Source organism: Geotrypetes seraphini, chromosome 1, assembly GCF_902459505.1.
Source record: "Geotrypetes seraphini chromosome 1, aGeoSer1.1, whole genome shotgun sequence".
In the NCBI taxonomy this organism is placed as follows: Eukaryota; Metazoa; Chordata; class Amphibia; order Gymnophiona; family Dermophiidae; genus Geotrypetes; species Geotrypetes seraphini.
This window is the reverse complement of record NC_047084.1, coordinates 339,825,589-339,843,540: the sequence shown is the minus strand read 5'-3', so window position 1 is coordinate 339,843,540 and position 17,952 is coordinate 339,825,589. Positions and strand designations below refer to the sequence as shown.

The following is a 17,952-nucleotide window of genomic DNA, read 5'->3' as shown; positions in this document are numbered from 1 at the left end:
TACAAAAAAATACAATGAATGAGGTAGAGTTAAAACCAGTAAATTGAAACTTAATAGGACTACCAGGAAACAGTTTCAAAAATATACTTAACAGCACTGAAATTCAAATAAGAGATATAATACATATTAAAAGGGAGACATAATACTTATGAAGCATCTAATAAGCACAAATCAGGACATTCAAATAACAGATATGATGCTAATGCTTTTCTAGGATATGGCTTTTCCTATAGCCAAGGGGTCAATTGTAGATATTAGATTGGAACAAGATGGGTAGTACAGAGTGCTTCAGGATAAACAGATGGGAGGCTAAACTCAAGGCAAGTTATTTATACATTAAAACAAGGTATAAAGAACTGATTTAATTAGTGTGTGTGGCATGCTAGTCCTTGTGCAGAATGAGTCAATCACCCTATGGATTAAAGACTTGGATGAAGAGCCAGGCTTTCACCTGCTTTCTGAAGTAGAGGTAGTCTAAAGTTAGATGTAGCTCCTCTGGGAGTAAATTCCAGAGCATGGGGCCATTCCTAAGAAGGCTCACTGATGGGTATCACATCGTACAATTTCTTTTAATGAGTGTACAGATAGTGATGCTCCTTGAGAGGACCTCAGAAGTGTCAATGGTACAGTGGTATTACTGGTCATGACCATAATTCGTTCCAAAATTCTGGTCACGACCCGAACCTAATTTCTCCATTGGATTTTATGTTGTTATGTAAATACGATTAGTCTGTTCTAGACCCTATGAACTGTATGTAAATATTGTTTTTTAAAAGATTTTTAAGCACAAAAATAGTTAATTATTTCATAGAATGACGCAGTGTAATAGTAAACTAAATGTAAAAACCTTGAATAACACTTGAACAATAGAGAAAACTAACCTTGCAGGAGTCAACTTCTGGCATGAAGGAAATGAGGAGGAAGATGAGTGTGTGTGTGGGGGGGAGGTTACTGTTTTAAGGAAGAGTCCGGCTCTGCGATGGAGGGACGTTCTCCTTCAGGTGTTTTCTCTCTTGTGATTTCTTCTGGGTCAGGGTTTCTCCTTTTTTCATCCATTTAGCTGGTGAACCAGACTTCACCAAAATCCAATCTAATGTGACTTGTCTTTTCCTGTGCATCAAAACTTTATGAAAATGAGAGACAACGTGATCGTTCATCATCTTCATTTGTGTGTATGAAGCGGAAGGGGAAAATGACCGGGGCTGTGTTTGTTTAGCACCCGATTGATTGTGTGGTTGTGACCAGGTGCAAAAGTTTTGGCTAATTTTTTGGTCGGGAACCAATTTGTTCATATTCGGAAATGTTCATGACTAGAGGTTCTACTGTACTGTATATAAAGGGCTTGTTTGTTGTTTAAGTATTCTGTCCCATTTTATCTGAGGATCTTGAAAATCAAACAGATTTAAATTTAGCCAGTGTGTTTGTGCAGGAAGGGTGTGATGTGGTCATCCCTCTTGCAGTCTTCTATCAGTCGTGCTGTAGCATTCTGTATTAGTTGCAGTTGAAGCAAACTCTTTTTGGTTAGACCACTATACAGGGCACTGCAGTAACCTACTCATGATGTTATCATGGCATAGACCATGGTGGACAGACTTTAGATAGAGAATTTTGCAGCTGCCGAAGATAATAGAAACAATATTTAAAGGTTGTTTGAATTTGTAGGATCAGAGTGAGTGATGAGTCTAGCAATATTCCAACATTCCTGACCTTTGATTTTAGGAGCACTTCATACTTCTCAAAAGATATTTTGAAGTCAGGTATTTGCCCACTTGTGTTAGGAACCCAAAGAATATCTGTTTTGCTTGGGTTCAGGCAGAGTTTGTTATTGATTTTATATCTTAGATACTATAATGTGAAAACAATTTCAATTAAAATCTAAGGCTACTCACACAAGAAGAGCAGAAAGTGACCTAGAATTATTTTAAACTCTTTCTGTAATCCTATGACTACTCCATGAGCAAGAATTGTTAGACTGGGATCCAAGATTGGTGCCATAAAATCTCTAAAAATGTGAGGGAAAATGGTACAGTTCCTGATAATATAATGAATTTTGTTTTCCTCCTTGACATTTTAAGATTTTATTGCGATTTAAAATTGTTATGCAGATAACCCCCCATTCCCAGGAAAACCTCCAAAATACAGGTAGGGTTCTGTATCTTGTTTACAGACCAAGGTATTTTGGACCATCTCAAATCATATCTGAGCAAGCTCCTTACAGAAAAGTACAAATAAAAAGTAGCAACAAGAAATAATGCATAGAACTACTACAAAACATGATTTATTACAAGGTATGTTCATCTTATTTTAGAAATAAATTGGCCAATATAATGTACAGATCTGCAAAAAATTTACAACTTTTGTTCTCCATTATGTCTACAGACCAGAGGGTTTGTATATAATCTAAAGTAAAATGCTATAAAATATGTCTTTCAAATTTCAATTGCCAAGGCACAAAAATATCAGTGTCTCTGGGATTTAACTTAACAAAGAAACTTGTTCCAGCAGCATCAGAACAGATCAGTCAGGTTGTTTGTGCCAGTAAAAAAGATTTTTTTTTAAAGTCTGACATGACAATTTAAAAGTGTTCTATTAACATGTTATTTGTACAGAAAAACAAAGTTCTGTCAAATCAGTGCATTATGGCCTTTTTAGCCATGAACATACAGTTAAAAACAATAGACAGTAAGTACACTTTTCACAGCATGAAGATGGCTACTTTTATTTAAGCCTAAACTGCTGTACTAGCCACCATATACTAACCAATGAACATAGCCATTGATAGTATATCTGTCAAGAGAATGTACTAGAATATTTTCACCCCATTCTTAAGATGGAAGTCCAAAATAGTGGGTGCGTGATCTGTGGTTATACAGGATGTGGACAATAGACAGAAAGTAACTGTCAACTGAAGACTCCTGCTCTGATGTGCATGCTTTCATTCAGCCCTTGCTCTATCAACTTTATATCTTCCAGGTCATCCTTGATAATGCCAATCAAATGACTTAGGCCTTCTTGTTGTTGCTTCAAATGCTGTAAAAAAAAAAAAAAAAAAAAAGACATGATTCTGCGGATATAACCAAATATCCAGCTACAAAGCTATATTTTATAAATTTAAAGCCCTTCATTTTCAGTATTTAGCCTTTACCATGTTACTATCTGTTTTCATTTTCAATAGAAAAAAATATAAGGATCTGAGTTTTTATTTAGGTAGCTCAATATTTGAAAAAAATAAAAATACCAAGGAGATATTGTGTTCCGATTTTTAAAAATATTTGAAATTTTTGAAACAAATAATGATAGAATAATAGATGTTATTTTTTTAAAATCAGATATCTTCCATTCTTGCTCCTGGCATGGTTTATGGAATCTATATATAACATACTTTGATTAGTATATCTATGGGTTCCTTTTACGAAGGTGCGATAGCATTTTTTAGCACATGCACAAGATTAGCGCGCGCTAGCTGAAAAACTACCGTCTGCTTAAAAGGAGGTGGCAGCGGCTAATGTGTGTGGCATTTTAACACCACACACACTAAAAGGAGCCCTATGTGTTGCCCACAAATATCCCCCCTTTTAGGGAAGGGAAGAGGATGGAATTTAAGATACCACCTCTCTGTGGTTAAAATCAGAGCAGTTTATATATTACATACAGATACTTATTTTGTACGTGAGGCAATGGAGGTTAAGTTTCGAGTTTATTTAAAATTTGATTTTAACGCTTATCAGCATTTCTAAGCGTTGTCCATCAATAAAATATGAGATACAGTTAAATATATACGACAAACTCATATAGACTTAAATAAACTCACAAAAAAGAAACATAAGGGAAGGGGGAGAACTACAATATTTACAGTAAAACGAATACACATGTACGAATATAATGCCGATTAAAGGAGGCATTGAAAGAAAACAGGAGAGGAAAGCAGCAGAAAGGAGTTTTCTTCTTGCAAGACAATGCACCTGCTCAGAAGGCTTAAAAAACGATGGATGTTATAACACAATTGGGGTTTTAGTGCACAGACCATCCACCCTACTCACTAGATCTTGCTCCATCTATTTTCTGTGTCCAAAACTTAAAAAGAGTTTGAAAGGACAACAATTTTTGAGCGATTTACTGGTGATTGCAGCAGCAGAGCAGTATTTCAGTGATCAGACATCAGAGTATATTGTGAAAGGGTTACCGAAACTTCAGACATGATGTGCCAGGTGTGTTGAACTTAGGGGTGAATATGTAGAGTAACTTATAAGTTTCATGACTCCATTATTAGTTGAGCTGAAAACTTTTCAACACTCCCTCGTATTTTTATTTTGCTTTATTTGACTGTTATAATAAACATGTTACTTTCTAGCTTTTGGCATTCTCTTTTCAGGCATCTCAGTTCTGCTGAGTACCATGGTCTTGTCTCATTTCTAGGTACTTTCTTCTTTACTAGTGGAGATATTGATTCTAATGTGAATTTTATAGATTCCATTTCTTTTTTATGATTTTGGTCTGAGTTTGTTTTTGTGATTTGTAAAGAGGGGCCCAATTTTCCCCAGAACAGATGGGCATAGATTTTCCCTCTAGATTTAATGGATTTTCTTTCTGGTCTTGGATTAGTATAGGACAGCGATGGCGAACCTTGCAGCTGGCACGCAGGAAGGTCCGCAATTAAGATATGCGGCTTTGCAGCTCACCTGGCAACAGGGCCGGACTGGCCATTGGGAGGACCGGGCATTGTCCCGGTGGGCCGCAGCTCATCCTCCTGTGCTGGCTGCAGTCCTGTGAGTGGATGTTTAGCCTGCCTGTCTTCCCCTTAGTATCCTATGAGCCAGGCAGTGTGTGAGGGGGAAGTGGGGGGAGGAAGAGAAGCTTCACACTGAGTCTGTCACAGGAACTCAGTGAGGCTGTAGTGTGACTCCACATGTGACATCTGTAATCAGGAACAGTTCCTAGTGCTCCCATGCTAGAGAGGTGAGGATATGGATCTTCTCTCCCCCCCCTCCATGTCCCATCTTCTCTCTCTCCCCTCCCCCATGTCACATCTTCTTGTGTGTTGGCTGTTGCACTCCTTACTTATTAGTGGCTGGCCGTGCCTCTCAAGTGTGCTTCTGCATTTTAGCCCTGCCCCTGGACTTCAATGGGCGGGGCCTGCGTGAGGTCATGTGATTGGGCTGCTCAACCTAAAATGCCCGGGCCTATTTTTTGTCCCAGTCTGGCCCTGCCTGGCAATGTGTTCCTCGCGGCTGCCTGAACCGCCGCGGGGCTGTGAGAAGCAAAGTCTCACTCCCCGCCTCCACCTCTGAACCCGCCCAGGTACTCGCCTACAGCACCGAGCGTTTTTCTGTCACGCCCTCCCACCCTGGCGGGAGACTTGAGGAGAACAGGAGACACAATCTGCATTCTACATCATTTATTATTAGGTAAACTTCTACTTTGCCCTACCTGTGCTGCCTAAGTTTAATTGGACCAATAATACTAATGTTAATTATAAACTTGCCTGGGCTCCTTTTTAAAAACCTATTAAATTATCTGGCTATTTGTCTAGGTGTCCAGGTTAGGGTTGCACAAGTCCGGTTTTCACCCGGACAGTATATTTTTTGACCAAAACGGATGTCTACAATTAGTAAAATTCCCCAATCACATTTTTTTATGGGGACGGATTTGTATACAGCACTTCATTAGATTTTTTTTTATTATACAAATTTTATCTTTTTGTAGACTTGAAGTCTTGAACAAAGAAAATGAGTACAGCAAAAAAAGATAGTGAAAGACCATTCCAAGAGGCCTGGACAGAGACATATGGAGTGATTGAACGCAGTGGGAAAGCATTATGTATTATGTGTAATGAAAGTGTTGTATCTCGCACATCAAGTGTCAAACATCACTTTGAGACCAACCATAACAGTGTTGCTGAACTTGGTTTAGCTCAAAGAAAAGAGTTCCTTGTAGGAAAATTAAAGAAATATCACTCCCAGTCTCTTAGTTTTAGCAACTATCTTTCAAAAACTAATCATCTTACAGTTGCCAGCTTTCAAATTTCACTGTGCATGGCAAAACATGGTAAGCCCCTCTCTGATGGAGATTTTATCAAAAAGGCAATTTTGGCTGGGAGTAATTCACTCTTCCATGATTTCCAAAACAAGGATAAAATTGTGCAGCGCATCTCTGAGATGCCGCTAAGCAGAAATACTGCAAAAGATAGGGTTCTGCGAATGGCTGCTGATGTTAGTCAACAGCTTACTTGCGACTTACAAAAAGCACCCTTCTACTCCATGTGCTTGGATGAAAGTACAGATATTACTAACCATGCAAGACTAGCACCCATTTTGCGTTATGCTACTGGTGACATCATGAGAGAAGAGCTGGTAAAACTGCTGTCTTTGCCTGGAAGAACACAAGGGATAGATATCCACAATGCTGTGATGGAGGCTTTTTCATCACTAGACATAAGTCCAGAAAAAGTGGTTTCAGTTACTAGCGATGGAGCACCTAGCATGGTGGGGACAACATCAGGATTCATTCATTTCTTTGCTAAGGAAGCAAAACATCCACTGATTCAATTTCACTGCATAATACATCAAGAGGCTCTCTGCGCCAAAGAAAGCAGCAAAAAACTTGACGATGTCCTCAAAGATGTAACAAAAATGGTGAACTTCATCATGGCGCATGCTCTTAATTTTCGACAATTTCAAGCCCTTCTTGATGAGGTTCAGGCACAATATAACACTTTACTGATGTACAATAATGTCCGGTGGCTGAGCAGAGGACGAGTGTTAGAGAGATTTGTGGCCTGCTTGGAAGAAGTTAGGCTATTTATGAACGAAAAGGGGGAAGACTATCCTCAACTCACCAACATGGCCTGGCTTACCAACCTCATGTTCTTTACAGATTTTACTAACCACTTTAATGTACTAAACAAAAAATTACAAGGCATGGGAAAAACAGCAGAAAGCATGTTTAGTGACATCAAAGCTTTTGAGAGAAAATTGCATGTTTTTGAAAAAGACCTTGAGAGTGGACAGCTAAAATATTTTCCCAACCTAAAAATACATTTGGATAATTCTACAACATTTGTGGACAGTCATAAAAAACACCAGAAAATCCACAAAGCATATTCCACCATTGTAGCCGAAGCAAAGGAGAATTTTAGTAAAAGATTTTCTCAGTTCCGTAAGATGGAGACAACCCTTTCATTTATAACTTCCCCAGAAAAGTCCACATTTGAAGATCTTGATCTTTCCTGCTTACAGTGGTTGGATATTCAAAATTTGGAAATGGAGCTACTGGAATTTCAAGAAAGCTCTATCTGGAAAAGTAAATTCAATGACCTGCGTGCGGCTCTTGAACGTATTGAGTGTGAAAGGGTGACAAATGAAATCACTGCTAGCAGTTCTGAAAATGAAATCTTGCAATTTAAGGTGAATATGCATATCGTATAGTGGTCTGACCAGATTGGTGGTGACCATTCAATAAAGGACAGCAGTTTAGATAATTTGCTGCAACTATGGGCTAGATTCACTAAAGCCCCCATATCTGTCCGATCCGTTTCCAAGTCTTGCAGGGTCACCCATTCACTAAAGGCTCCCCATGCAAATGACCTAATCGGAAACACACCCACAAGCGATCCCACGGATTGCTGAAGACCGATCGCAACGCATGCACAGACCATCATTGATGGCTGTACATGTGATCCACGCATGCGCCGCTTTCTTGCACCAGCGAGGTCAAAACAAAGGGGGAGGTGTGGCCAAGTAATGGCAGGCAAAGACAGACATGATCGAGGGCTGAGCCGAGCCTGATCTCATCTCCTGACGGGACTCGCTGCAGCCTACGGAACAGAACACGAAACCCGCCTGACTCTCCTGCTCTCTGCTGCCCTTCCCCACAGTGCGAGCCCGTGGTTTTAAAGCAGGGCTGTACTGAGGGGAAGGGCGGCAGAGAGCAGGAGAGTTGGGGCGGCACTTTTCCCCACAGACTCAATGGTTTAGCGGATGGAGAAGAAAGCTTGCTGCTTGAACACATGAGGCAGGCAGGGTGGCAGAGAGTAGGGTATTTTCAAGGCTGGTATTTCAGGGCGGGAGAGAGCAGGAAAGGAGTGAGCCTCTTCAGTCGCTTGGTTTTGGATCGGCCAGCCCAGTCGGTGTGCCTGAAAAATGTTGGTGAATCGCTGCCTTCCTAGATTTACATGCCATTTCCCTCATTTGCATGCGCAGATCGGGTGTGGACAGGATCAGCCAGAAGGTTAGTGAATCGGGTCGGGGTCACAAACCGATCGGAATACGATCGGTTTTCTTAGTGAATCTAGCCCTATGTCTAGTGAGTGGCCTTTCTATGAGTAGGGCCTCTTGTGTTATGTAGAAATGAGAGATTGTCAAAATATTGATTAAGTTCCTTAACATCCTTGTTTAGATTGTTTTCTAATAGTAGGTTGAAATTGCCAAGTAGTGTCAGTGAGGAACATGTTAATGCTGCATTTGATATAAATTTCTGTACTTTTGGTACACGTTTTGACCATGGACCAGAAAGTCTGTAACAGAGTATGAGGCCTAGAGGTTGCTGTGCAGGGTCACTTATAAGTTGACAGAATAACAGCTCTCTTTCTTGTTCGCATAGGGAGCTGACTTCAATTTCTAGAAAACTTTTTTTTTCTCTCAATAAATTTTTATTAACTTTTGTTTGTGTAGAAAATAACATATACAAATCAAATGCACTCTTCAAAACATAACCCAATTACAAATTCGGGCACCTAATACATAGAAAATCCTCTCTAAACAACATATGCAAGGACAACCATGGCCGTCTACATCAAAATTATCCCAAAACAGCATTATCACCATAGTACAAACCCCCTCCCCCCTCACAAAGCACCCCATCAACGTGGGTACTCAGTTTGTCCTTCAGAGTACCCACACACCACATTCCCCTTCCCCCCCTCCCAAACAGCACCCCCATTAAGGATTCAAAGAAAAGCAAAACTTTTACGCCAGGACCATGCCTGCTGTTCATAGTGACCATAATGCTTCGCAGCTAAGCACTCCATCTGTGCCAATTTACATAGTTTAGATTTCTAATCCCCCACTGTTGGAACCCCCCTTACTCTTCCAGCGTTGTGCAATAAGACATTTAGCAGCTGCCACTCCCATACAAAGCAACTTGATTTGCCAAGGTGAACATCTCACATTTTGAGTACCCAAGAGACAACATGAGGTAGAAATTGCACCAGATCTTGAAGCCATGTTGTCAGAACAGTAGTGAGAACACAACAGGGGAACAAACAAAACCACAGGAAGAATGCAAAAAAAAACCAAAAAATGGAATTGTCCAAAGTGAAAGATGTGCACTAAAATAGTGTCCACAAACTCATCTGTAGGTGTGGAGATCTTTATTCATCCAGTATCATCATGACACCATAACTGTTTCATTGACTCGACACGTACATGTTTCGGCCAACAGGCCTGCCTCAGGAATCTTGTGAATCACAATATGAACTATTGCCAAAGCTCATGAGAACAACCAATGAGTAACCATAAAATTAGTACGCTGAACGACACAATTCAACTGAAATCAGGCGTTTCACACTAATCATACCTCTGATATCCCCCCTATCTCGGATAAGGCTCACCAACAGTTCAATATAGATGGCAAAAAGCAACGCCAACAGGGGGCAACCCTGCCTCGTGACTCTCGCTATAAGATCCATTAATCTTAAGGCAAGCTCTAGGAGCTGCATAGAAATTGCATATCCACTGCCCAAACATGCCCCCCAACCCCATCTTTTCCATGACAGCCCATAAAAATCCCTATTGCGCAGCTTTTCGGCATCTATGGACAGGAGTGCAATATGATCCCTAGTCTGTTGGGAACCCCAGATCAAATGTATCGTCCGCCTTATATTGTCCCCATCTGCCGTCTCTGAATAAACCCTGATTGATCAATGTGGATGATACCTAGGAGCAACTGTCCAAATCTCAAAACAAAGACTTTAGCTAAAATTTTTGCATCAATATTTAATAGCGATATGGGATGATACGCACCACAATGAACGGGATCTTTCCCTGGCTTTAGTAACACAGTTATCCCCGCCTCTCCCATCGATGGTGGCAAATTCCCCCCTTCCACACCCCAATACTCCCACATACCAAGAGCATGCTCAACTGATCTCTAAAATGTTTTAAAAAGAATTAGACAGACCATCTAAGCCAGGTGACTTTCCAGTCTTCAAACATTTGATAACTCCTTCCACTTCCCCCACAGTTGCAGGGAGTGCCAATTGTGCCTTACCTTTCTGAGTAATCTCTGTTAGGTAAGATTATATAAGAAGCTATCTATGTCTGCAGTCCCATCCTGTCCTTCACTACTGTAAAGCTTCGAAAAATACCGTTATTTTTTTGCTCCATAAGACGCACATTTTCCACCCACAAAAAGGGAGTGGAAATAAGGGTGCGTCTTATGGAGCGAATACCCAACCCCTTCCTGTTACCTTTTTTAAATTCTGAGGCCTTGCTGGACGTAGCTGCCTGCCTGGGTCTCCGAGCACTGACAGCTGACGTGGCTTCATCCGAGTCCTCTTCCCTTGTGGCTGAGTGGCGCACAAGGCTGCCTGCCTGGTCCCATGCCACTTCCTGCGAGAGTTCTTAATAGGAGAGTTCTCATGGGAAGCAGCGCGGGACCAGGCCGGCAGCCCTCTGCGCTGCTCTGCTGCAAGGGAAGAGGACTCCGAGGAAGTCGCGTCAGCTATCAGTGCTCGAGGAACCAGGCAGGCAGCCGCATCCAGCGAGAGTGTCAGAATTTAAAAAAGGTAATGGTGCGGGGGAGGGAGGCTGGGAGCTGCCCTGCCTAATTAAAAATAGGTACGGGGGCGGAGGCCTGCCTGCCTGCCTGGAGGGGGTAGGCCTACCTGGGGGGCTACCTGGGAGGGGGGTTTTCCTGCCTGCCTAAGGGGTAGGCCTGGGAGGGGGGGAAGCCTGCTTGCCTGCCTGAGGGGGCTACCTGGGAGGGAGTATGCCTGCCTGCCTGGGGGTTAGGCCTGGGAGAAGGAGGGCTCCTGCCTGCCTACCTGGGGGGTAGGCCTGCCTGACTGCTTGCCTGCCCAGGGGGGCTACCTGGGAGGGGGGAGGCGTGCCTGCCTGCCTGGGGGGGTTGCCTAAGAGGGGGAGGCCTGCCTGCCCTGTGCCCTGTCCCTACCTGCCTGCCATTCACTAGGCCTGCCTGCCCTGTCCCGGCCAAAGGGGGACAGGGTACAGAGCCTGGCAGGGAGGGGGAATAAGGTGCAGAGCTTGACAAGGAGTCTGGGGTTGGGTGCAGAACCTGGCAGGGAGAATTTGGTTTATTATTTTTTTTCCTCTAAATCTAGGGTGCGTCTTATGGTCAGGTGCGTCTTATGGAGCGAAAAATACGGTAAGTGTAAAAAACATTATGTATGTTGACAGCCATACATTTAAGGGACCCAGTGTCATCTCAAATGGCTTGTACTGTAGCAGTAACTCGCCGGGCCCGCAAAGCACAGGCCAGCTTAGCACTAGAGCGGTTGCCATTTTCAAATATAGCCTGTTTTAATTGGGTCCGCTTAAACTCTAGCTCTTCTAATTGTAATTGATGGAGCTCAAATTGGGCCTTCTATAGCAACTCAAAAAGTGCAGAATTTGGAGCAGTCTTATGCTGCATCGCCAAAGCCAGTATCCGTTCCCTCAATCCCAAAGGACTTTGTATCCTCTCCCTTTTTTTATGAACCCCTCACTTAATAAACATCCCCCTAAGCACCGCTTTTAAAGCATCCCACAATACCCCATCCCCTATAGACCCATTATCATTCTCTTGGATATAAGCAGTAATAGTGTCTCGCACCTCCTGAAGTACGTTAGGCTCCCCCAATAAAGACTCATTTAGGTGCCAGTAACACCGCCCTCGGACCGTCCGAAGCCCTCTACAATCAACCCACACCTAAGCATGGTCCGAAATCTGGATCATCTCAATCTCAGCTTGTTTAATACAGCCCCAGAAATTCCTATTAGCCCAGACCCCATCAATTCTAACATAGGTGCGAGACGCATGTGAATAATGAGTGAAATTTTTCTGAGTTCCATGAAGCAACCTCCAAAAGTCCACCAACCCCAAGGTCTGCATAAACTTCAACAATGCTTTACTATTGCGTCCTCTCTGGGCTCTACTCCCACTAGAATGATCTAAACCTGGTACAGGACAAACATTAAAGTCCCCTCCTAAATGGCCCCCTTCCCAAATTATGCCAACCCATCCTGCAACTGCGAGTAAAATGTAGATTGTGCAGCATTAGGCCCATAGATATTAAAAATAGTGATGTCCTTTCCCTGAATCTGTCCCTGAAGAGCCAGGCAACGACCATCAACATCTCTATAAATCAGGTTCACCTGAAAACCAACCCCCTTACACACCATAATGGCTATCCCTCCCACCTTCCTCCTATGGAACTCTGCCTGATGTGCTCAAATTTGTTCAAACCTAGAAGAGCACATAAGTCGAGGTCCCTTGGCCTCAAATGTGTTTCTTGCAAGAGACAAATGTCCCAGCGCATTTTAGCAAATTCCCTAAACACTATACTTCTCTTCCCTGGGTTATTCATGCCATTAACATTCCATGAAGCAATTATTAAAGAACAATCCTCTCCCCTCTTGTCCCCATATTCCCCACATTCCCATTACCACCCCTCCCCCATCTCCCTGCAGATATCGCCGACTGGCCGTGCCTCCCGGTCAGCCAACATGAAGAAGTTATGCCCCCCACTCACACATTATCCCCCATTAAGCCAAATAACATTCAACCAATCCCCTCAGTCTATTTAAGCACACCAAACAAAATAAGTAAAATACCAACCCAACCAGAAAAACACTACCCCCACTAGATAGTCAAAATATTATATAAAGTTCACGTGTGGAGAGTCCATACAATTCACCAGGACTCTGTAGTAAGAAACCCAGTGTCAAAGCAGTACATCAGTCCAATACCAAAATAGTCAAGTATTAGTTTCTACTTGTTTCTTGCTGGATCGAACCACTGTCTTCCACGTACTCGCGGTCTTCCTCTCCGCATTCCGTGACCCAGAAGCTGAGAGATCCGGCACATTTTTACATCCCATTTCTCTCAGGGCCGCCCAAGCATCCACGACCTCATGAACTTTTTTAGATTTACCATTCACATTAATCCAAACCCCAAAAGGGAAGAGCCAGCAATATTGATGCCCTTTAGTGCCCAAGACTTGAGTCACTTCCTTAAAACTGTGCCATTTCTGCAATGTAGCCCAGGCAAAGTCTTGATAAATTCCCACCACTACATTTCTCCAGCGATATTCCTGCTTAGAGCGCGCTACTTGCAAAATTTTTTCTTTAAAAGCAAAGTCAGCAAAACACACAATATCCTTAGGTCTCATGTTTCTCGCTGAGCCCAAACTCCAATGGACACGCACAATATCAATCTGTTCAGGTGCCGTGCCATCCATCTCTGTAAGAAGATCCGTGCAAATATTATGCACTGTCTCCGCGCAGTAATTAAAGTCCTCTGATTCTGGGATACCTTAAAATGTAAGTTACGATGACGAGGAGATCTATTTTCTAGATCTTCCACTTGATTTTGTAACTCTCGAATTGTGGAAACCGAGTGTTCTGTCTCTGAGCGCACATCAGTGATTTCCACGTGGTCCTCTGTAGCTGCCACATGGCCTCAAAGATCTGCCACTTCCATATGCAATTCCGCCATTGCTGCTTTAACATCTTTTCGTACTCTCACCATCTCCTCTAATTCATGAAACTAGGACTTCAAGGTCATAGCTGTGAGCTCTACTTCGTCTACAGAATCCATAGTTTGGTCGTCGTGCTCCAACTCGGAGGGTGCTGGTGCCATCTTATTTTTCCCAAAGCATGTGTCCACTACTCTCCCCTGTCAATTTTTCCTCATTAATTGCAAAAAAGCGAAACTTTTCTAGTCTCTTTCGAGTCGTCAAATTATTTGTTTTGGATCGCTGTTGCACTCGTGTAACTACTCCTATGGAGTTTACAACTCAGGCATCCATTCTGTGGCAGGACATCACTTCCTCCTTTTAGAAAACTTTTATCTATTATTGCTGTTCCCCTTCTCTTCTTCCTTTTTCTACTAATCTGTATCATCTTATATCTCACTGGGCAGATCTTTAATGCTGCAAGATCAGATTTATTTTTTAACCATGTCTCTGTGATGAACACTATTCCTGGTTCAAACTCTCCTATATCTTGATCAGGGCAGTTTTGTTGCATATATGTAGCAGCAAGGTAATAGGTATGATTGTTGGGTGGGATTCAAGTCTATCAAATGTAATTGTTTTTAAGTTTCTCTTGGAGTTGTTTGTGTGAATTCTATTCCTATGTGTTTTACTATTTCTATAATGTGTGGCATCCTGTCTGCACAGTTTATCAGTTGTCCACGTGATATATTCTCTCATGGGGTTGACCTTAGCTTTCTGAAATCAGAATCAGATATAAGAACCGAGATTCTGGTTTTTATCTTGTTTAGTTGCAGACCTAAAAGGTTCTTGGTGGTCACCAGCTCTATGCAAGATAACACTACCCACTTCATTGTAGTCAGCAAAGCATGTGATCTAGGGTGAGCAGTTAACTCATCTATCAAGTTTGTAGTAAGTTAGTTGAACTCAGGAAAGAGAGATTTTCACCTCCTTGTGTAACTTTTTCTAGTATTCCTTCTGTGGTGGTGTTGCAGTATCGGATGGTTATTTGAAGTACAGTCAAGATTTCCTTTGCTGTGTAAGTCACTATGCAAAGAAGCGTGTCTTTTGTTTGCTCCTTAGGTGACATATAATGACGTCTGGAAGGGGTGGGGAGAGGGAGCTTTCTCTAGCTCCCTCTGTTCAGGGACCCCCCCCCAGCTGACTGCAGACGTCTCTCTTTTCCTGGGTACCACCTGGAGTTAAAGGTGCTTCCCCTCTGGGCTCTCCGAGGTTGATCAACTTCCGATGACATCAGTGGGGAAGGGGGGGCAAGTGACCTCTTGTGACTGAGACCCCTTAATTGGCCGCAGATGTCTCTCTTTTCCCAGGCAACACCTGTACTTCTTGACTTGTGACTTAATCGGCAAGTGTATTCTTAGATGTGGGAGCACTCTCCACCCCCTCTCATTGCGTCAGGTGCTGGGACTTTTAAAAAGTCTAGCAGGAAAAACTGATACCATCTTGACTTGCAACCTGACTGGCAAGTGTGCTCTTAGGTGTGGGAGCGCTCTCCGCCCCTTTCTCATTGTGTCAGGCACTGGGACTTTTAAGGAAGCTGATGGTGATAATTGTATTGTGCAGAATATAAGCAGGGGGGGAGGCCATAATTAATATGGCTCCCATAACCAATATATATATATTAGATACACTTTTAGTTACGGCTCTGAAAGACACTCATATTATAGCTGAATAAAAGAAATCCTTCACACACAGCAAAGTATAAACAACAGAATTCGTAGAGTACATATTTTTCCTTCATGGAACAAAATATTATGATTTAATCTCTGAAACAAGATGCTGGAGCCATAACAGAGCAGGCCCCTGCAAATAAGCTAAAAGTCACACTGACATATTTGTTGCTCGAGTTAGGAGAAATCATGTGACTATACCAAGTTGTTGCAGAAATGAAAGAGTTTCTGGAAAACATATTTTTCTTCCAGTAGTTGTTTAGACGGTTTAGAGAGAAAAACACATCCGTTTATAAGAACATAGTGATTGTTTCTGTAAACAAGATATTTGCAATAGAGAGCAAGGGTCAGCGTGACCTCAGTCCACTTCCTTCTATGGCTGACAAAGGTGAGACAATAGCATGTGATGAGTTAAGTCATTGTTGCTAAGGAACGAAGTAACCAATAGAATACTGCAATTTATAAATGGATTGTAATTGGACAATGCACCAACTATGTATGTTTAATAATGAATTAATTAATGATGTCAATAAAATGGCCAGTCACCTGTATTGAGAAAATCTTTCTGACGTCCCATTATTTTGGGGATGCAGAAACGCTTCTCAAAGCTTTGACTATTTTTTTTAACCACACTTGTGTGAGAGATTTCTTTCCTGAACTCCCCAGAAATAGAATTAAGAACTGAGGAATATATGGGGGTATTAGGAGGTGGTAGAAAGCCTGAGTAGATAGTTATTTCAACCAAACAATACCATCTTGACTTGCGACCTGACGGGCAAGTGTGTTTTTAGGTTTGGGAGAGCTCCCCACCCCTTTCTCATTGCATCAGGCACTGGAACTTTTAAAAGTCTAGTGCCTAATGGCGCACCACCGTTTGGTGCGCCATCTAAGGCACAAGTCGAAGGTATGCGCCTTTGCGAAGCGATGGCGAGCACTTTTGATGAGTAAGTATTTTTACTTTTAAAATTCATTACCTTGAGTGAGCAAAAGAAAAAAAATAATTATCTGTTAATTGCTGCTTTCAGCCTTCCATCCTAACTGCTGTTTAGATATGGAATTTTCTAGGAAGAGTTTATTGGCTATTTTAGTCCTATATTTAATTTATTTTAGAATCTGAGGTGCTAATGCACAAGATTATGAACCTATTCTAGTTCACCATTCCTCTAATAGATATGTTAGGGCTGACACATTTTATCGTTCATCCCGCACTTTGAATGACTGTTCAGAAGCTGGTCTTTTCCCAATTCAAGTACTTGATACGATTCATTATTTTCCCAGATTTATTAGAAAAAGAGAACGACATCTAAAAAATGTAACTCTTTCAGACTCTTTAATTATTCCAATCATACTGCTTCTTGTGCATACTTAAATATATGATCTATGAGGAATAAGGCACAACTAGTTAAGGATTGGCTTGAGGAAACCCAACTTGATTTACTCTTCTTGACTAAAACATAGTTAATTCTCAAATATTGTCATTAATGAAATACTCCCAAATGGTTACAAAATTATCCCGTTGTCTAGGACTTTAAAAAGAGGTTGTGGGATTGCAATTATATTAAGGAAATATTTTGACTTCCAACTTATTGATAAGAATACCATTGAAGATTTGGAAATATTTAGCTGCAAACTATTTAATCAAGACCTTAAGGAAAATTTGACTGTTACTTTGTTCTATAACCCTCCAAATAAATGGAACAAAATTAGAGAAGAATTTTAAAAATATCTTTTATTAAATACAACTAATGATGTGTATGCATAACTTTCTACCTGGTGACAATCTTCATCTAGAATTGAGAAACAATCCAACCATAAAAGATCACTTACATTATCCCTGGGATTTTCCATACTATCTCAGATTGCTACTTATCAGAAAGGACATCAGTTAGATTTAATCTCCTTTTCTTCTAAAGCCTCTATAACTTCTAGAATTAGAATAGTTAATGAGGTCTGGATAAATTCCATCTAGCCCGACCATTTAATGTTTAAATTACAAATTTTATGGGAAAGAAAATGGATTGGTGCATGCAAGAAGAATAAAAATAAAAAGAGAATTACATCCACTAGAGGGACTATAAATCCGGTTGAATTCTGGACCCATTTTGAATTACTGTTTAATGTTAATTCAGACTTCGAGTTCAATTTAAATTGGGAAATCTTTAGCAAGCAAATACTAGACAAAATCGCACCTTTGAAAATGGGAAAACAGACGCCACATTATAGATGGTTGGTTTGATGCTGAACTAATACTAAAACATGAAGCACGAAGATTGGAAAGAATTTGGAATAAATCAAAGAAGGATAGTGATAGAATTATTTGGAGGCAAAAGAGAGAGCAGAGCAGACACACTCCTTCCAGCTCACATGCAGATGGCAGTAGAGCTCACAGTGAAGTAAGAGGGGCACAAAAAAAAATCTAATTTCTTTCTGCAGATGGCTTGCAGCCTTGGGAAAATTACTCACTTGTCTAGAATGATTGACCTACTGCACTGGAATAAACATTTAAAAAACGAAATACAAGAAATCATAGTCCACAACAGTTAGAAGCAG

General features: G+C 41.5%; 1 protein-coding gene across 2 annotated transcripts in view; it reads right to left on the bottom strand.

The window, feature by feature from the left end:
* Positions 1-2,256: 2,256 nt before the first annotated feature.
* Positions 2,257-17,952, bottom strand: part of NUP54 (nucleoporin 54) — a 210,675-nt gene continuing 194,979 nt past the window's right edge. The window contains exon 13 of one of the 2 annotated variants that reach the window (XM_033960842.1): positions 2,257-3,030. In XM_033960842.1, coding sequence (XP_033816733.1) covers positions 2,902-3,030 — 129 coding nt within the window. In that variant the 3' untranslated portion in view covers positions 2,257-2,901. The remainder of the gene's footprint in view (positions 3,031-17,952) is intronic. The other variant, XM_033960850.1, reaches the window with a different exon arrangement.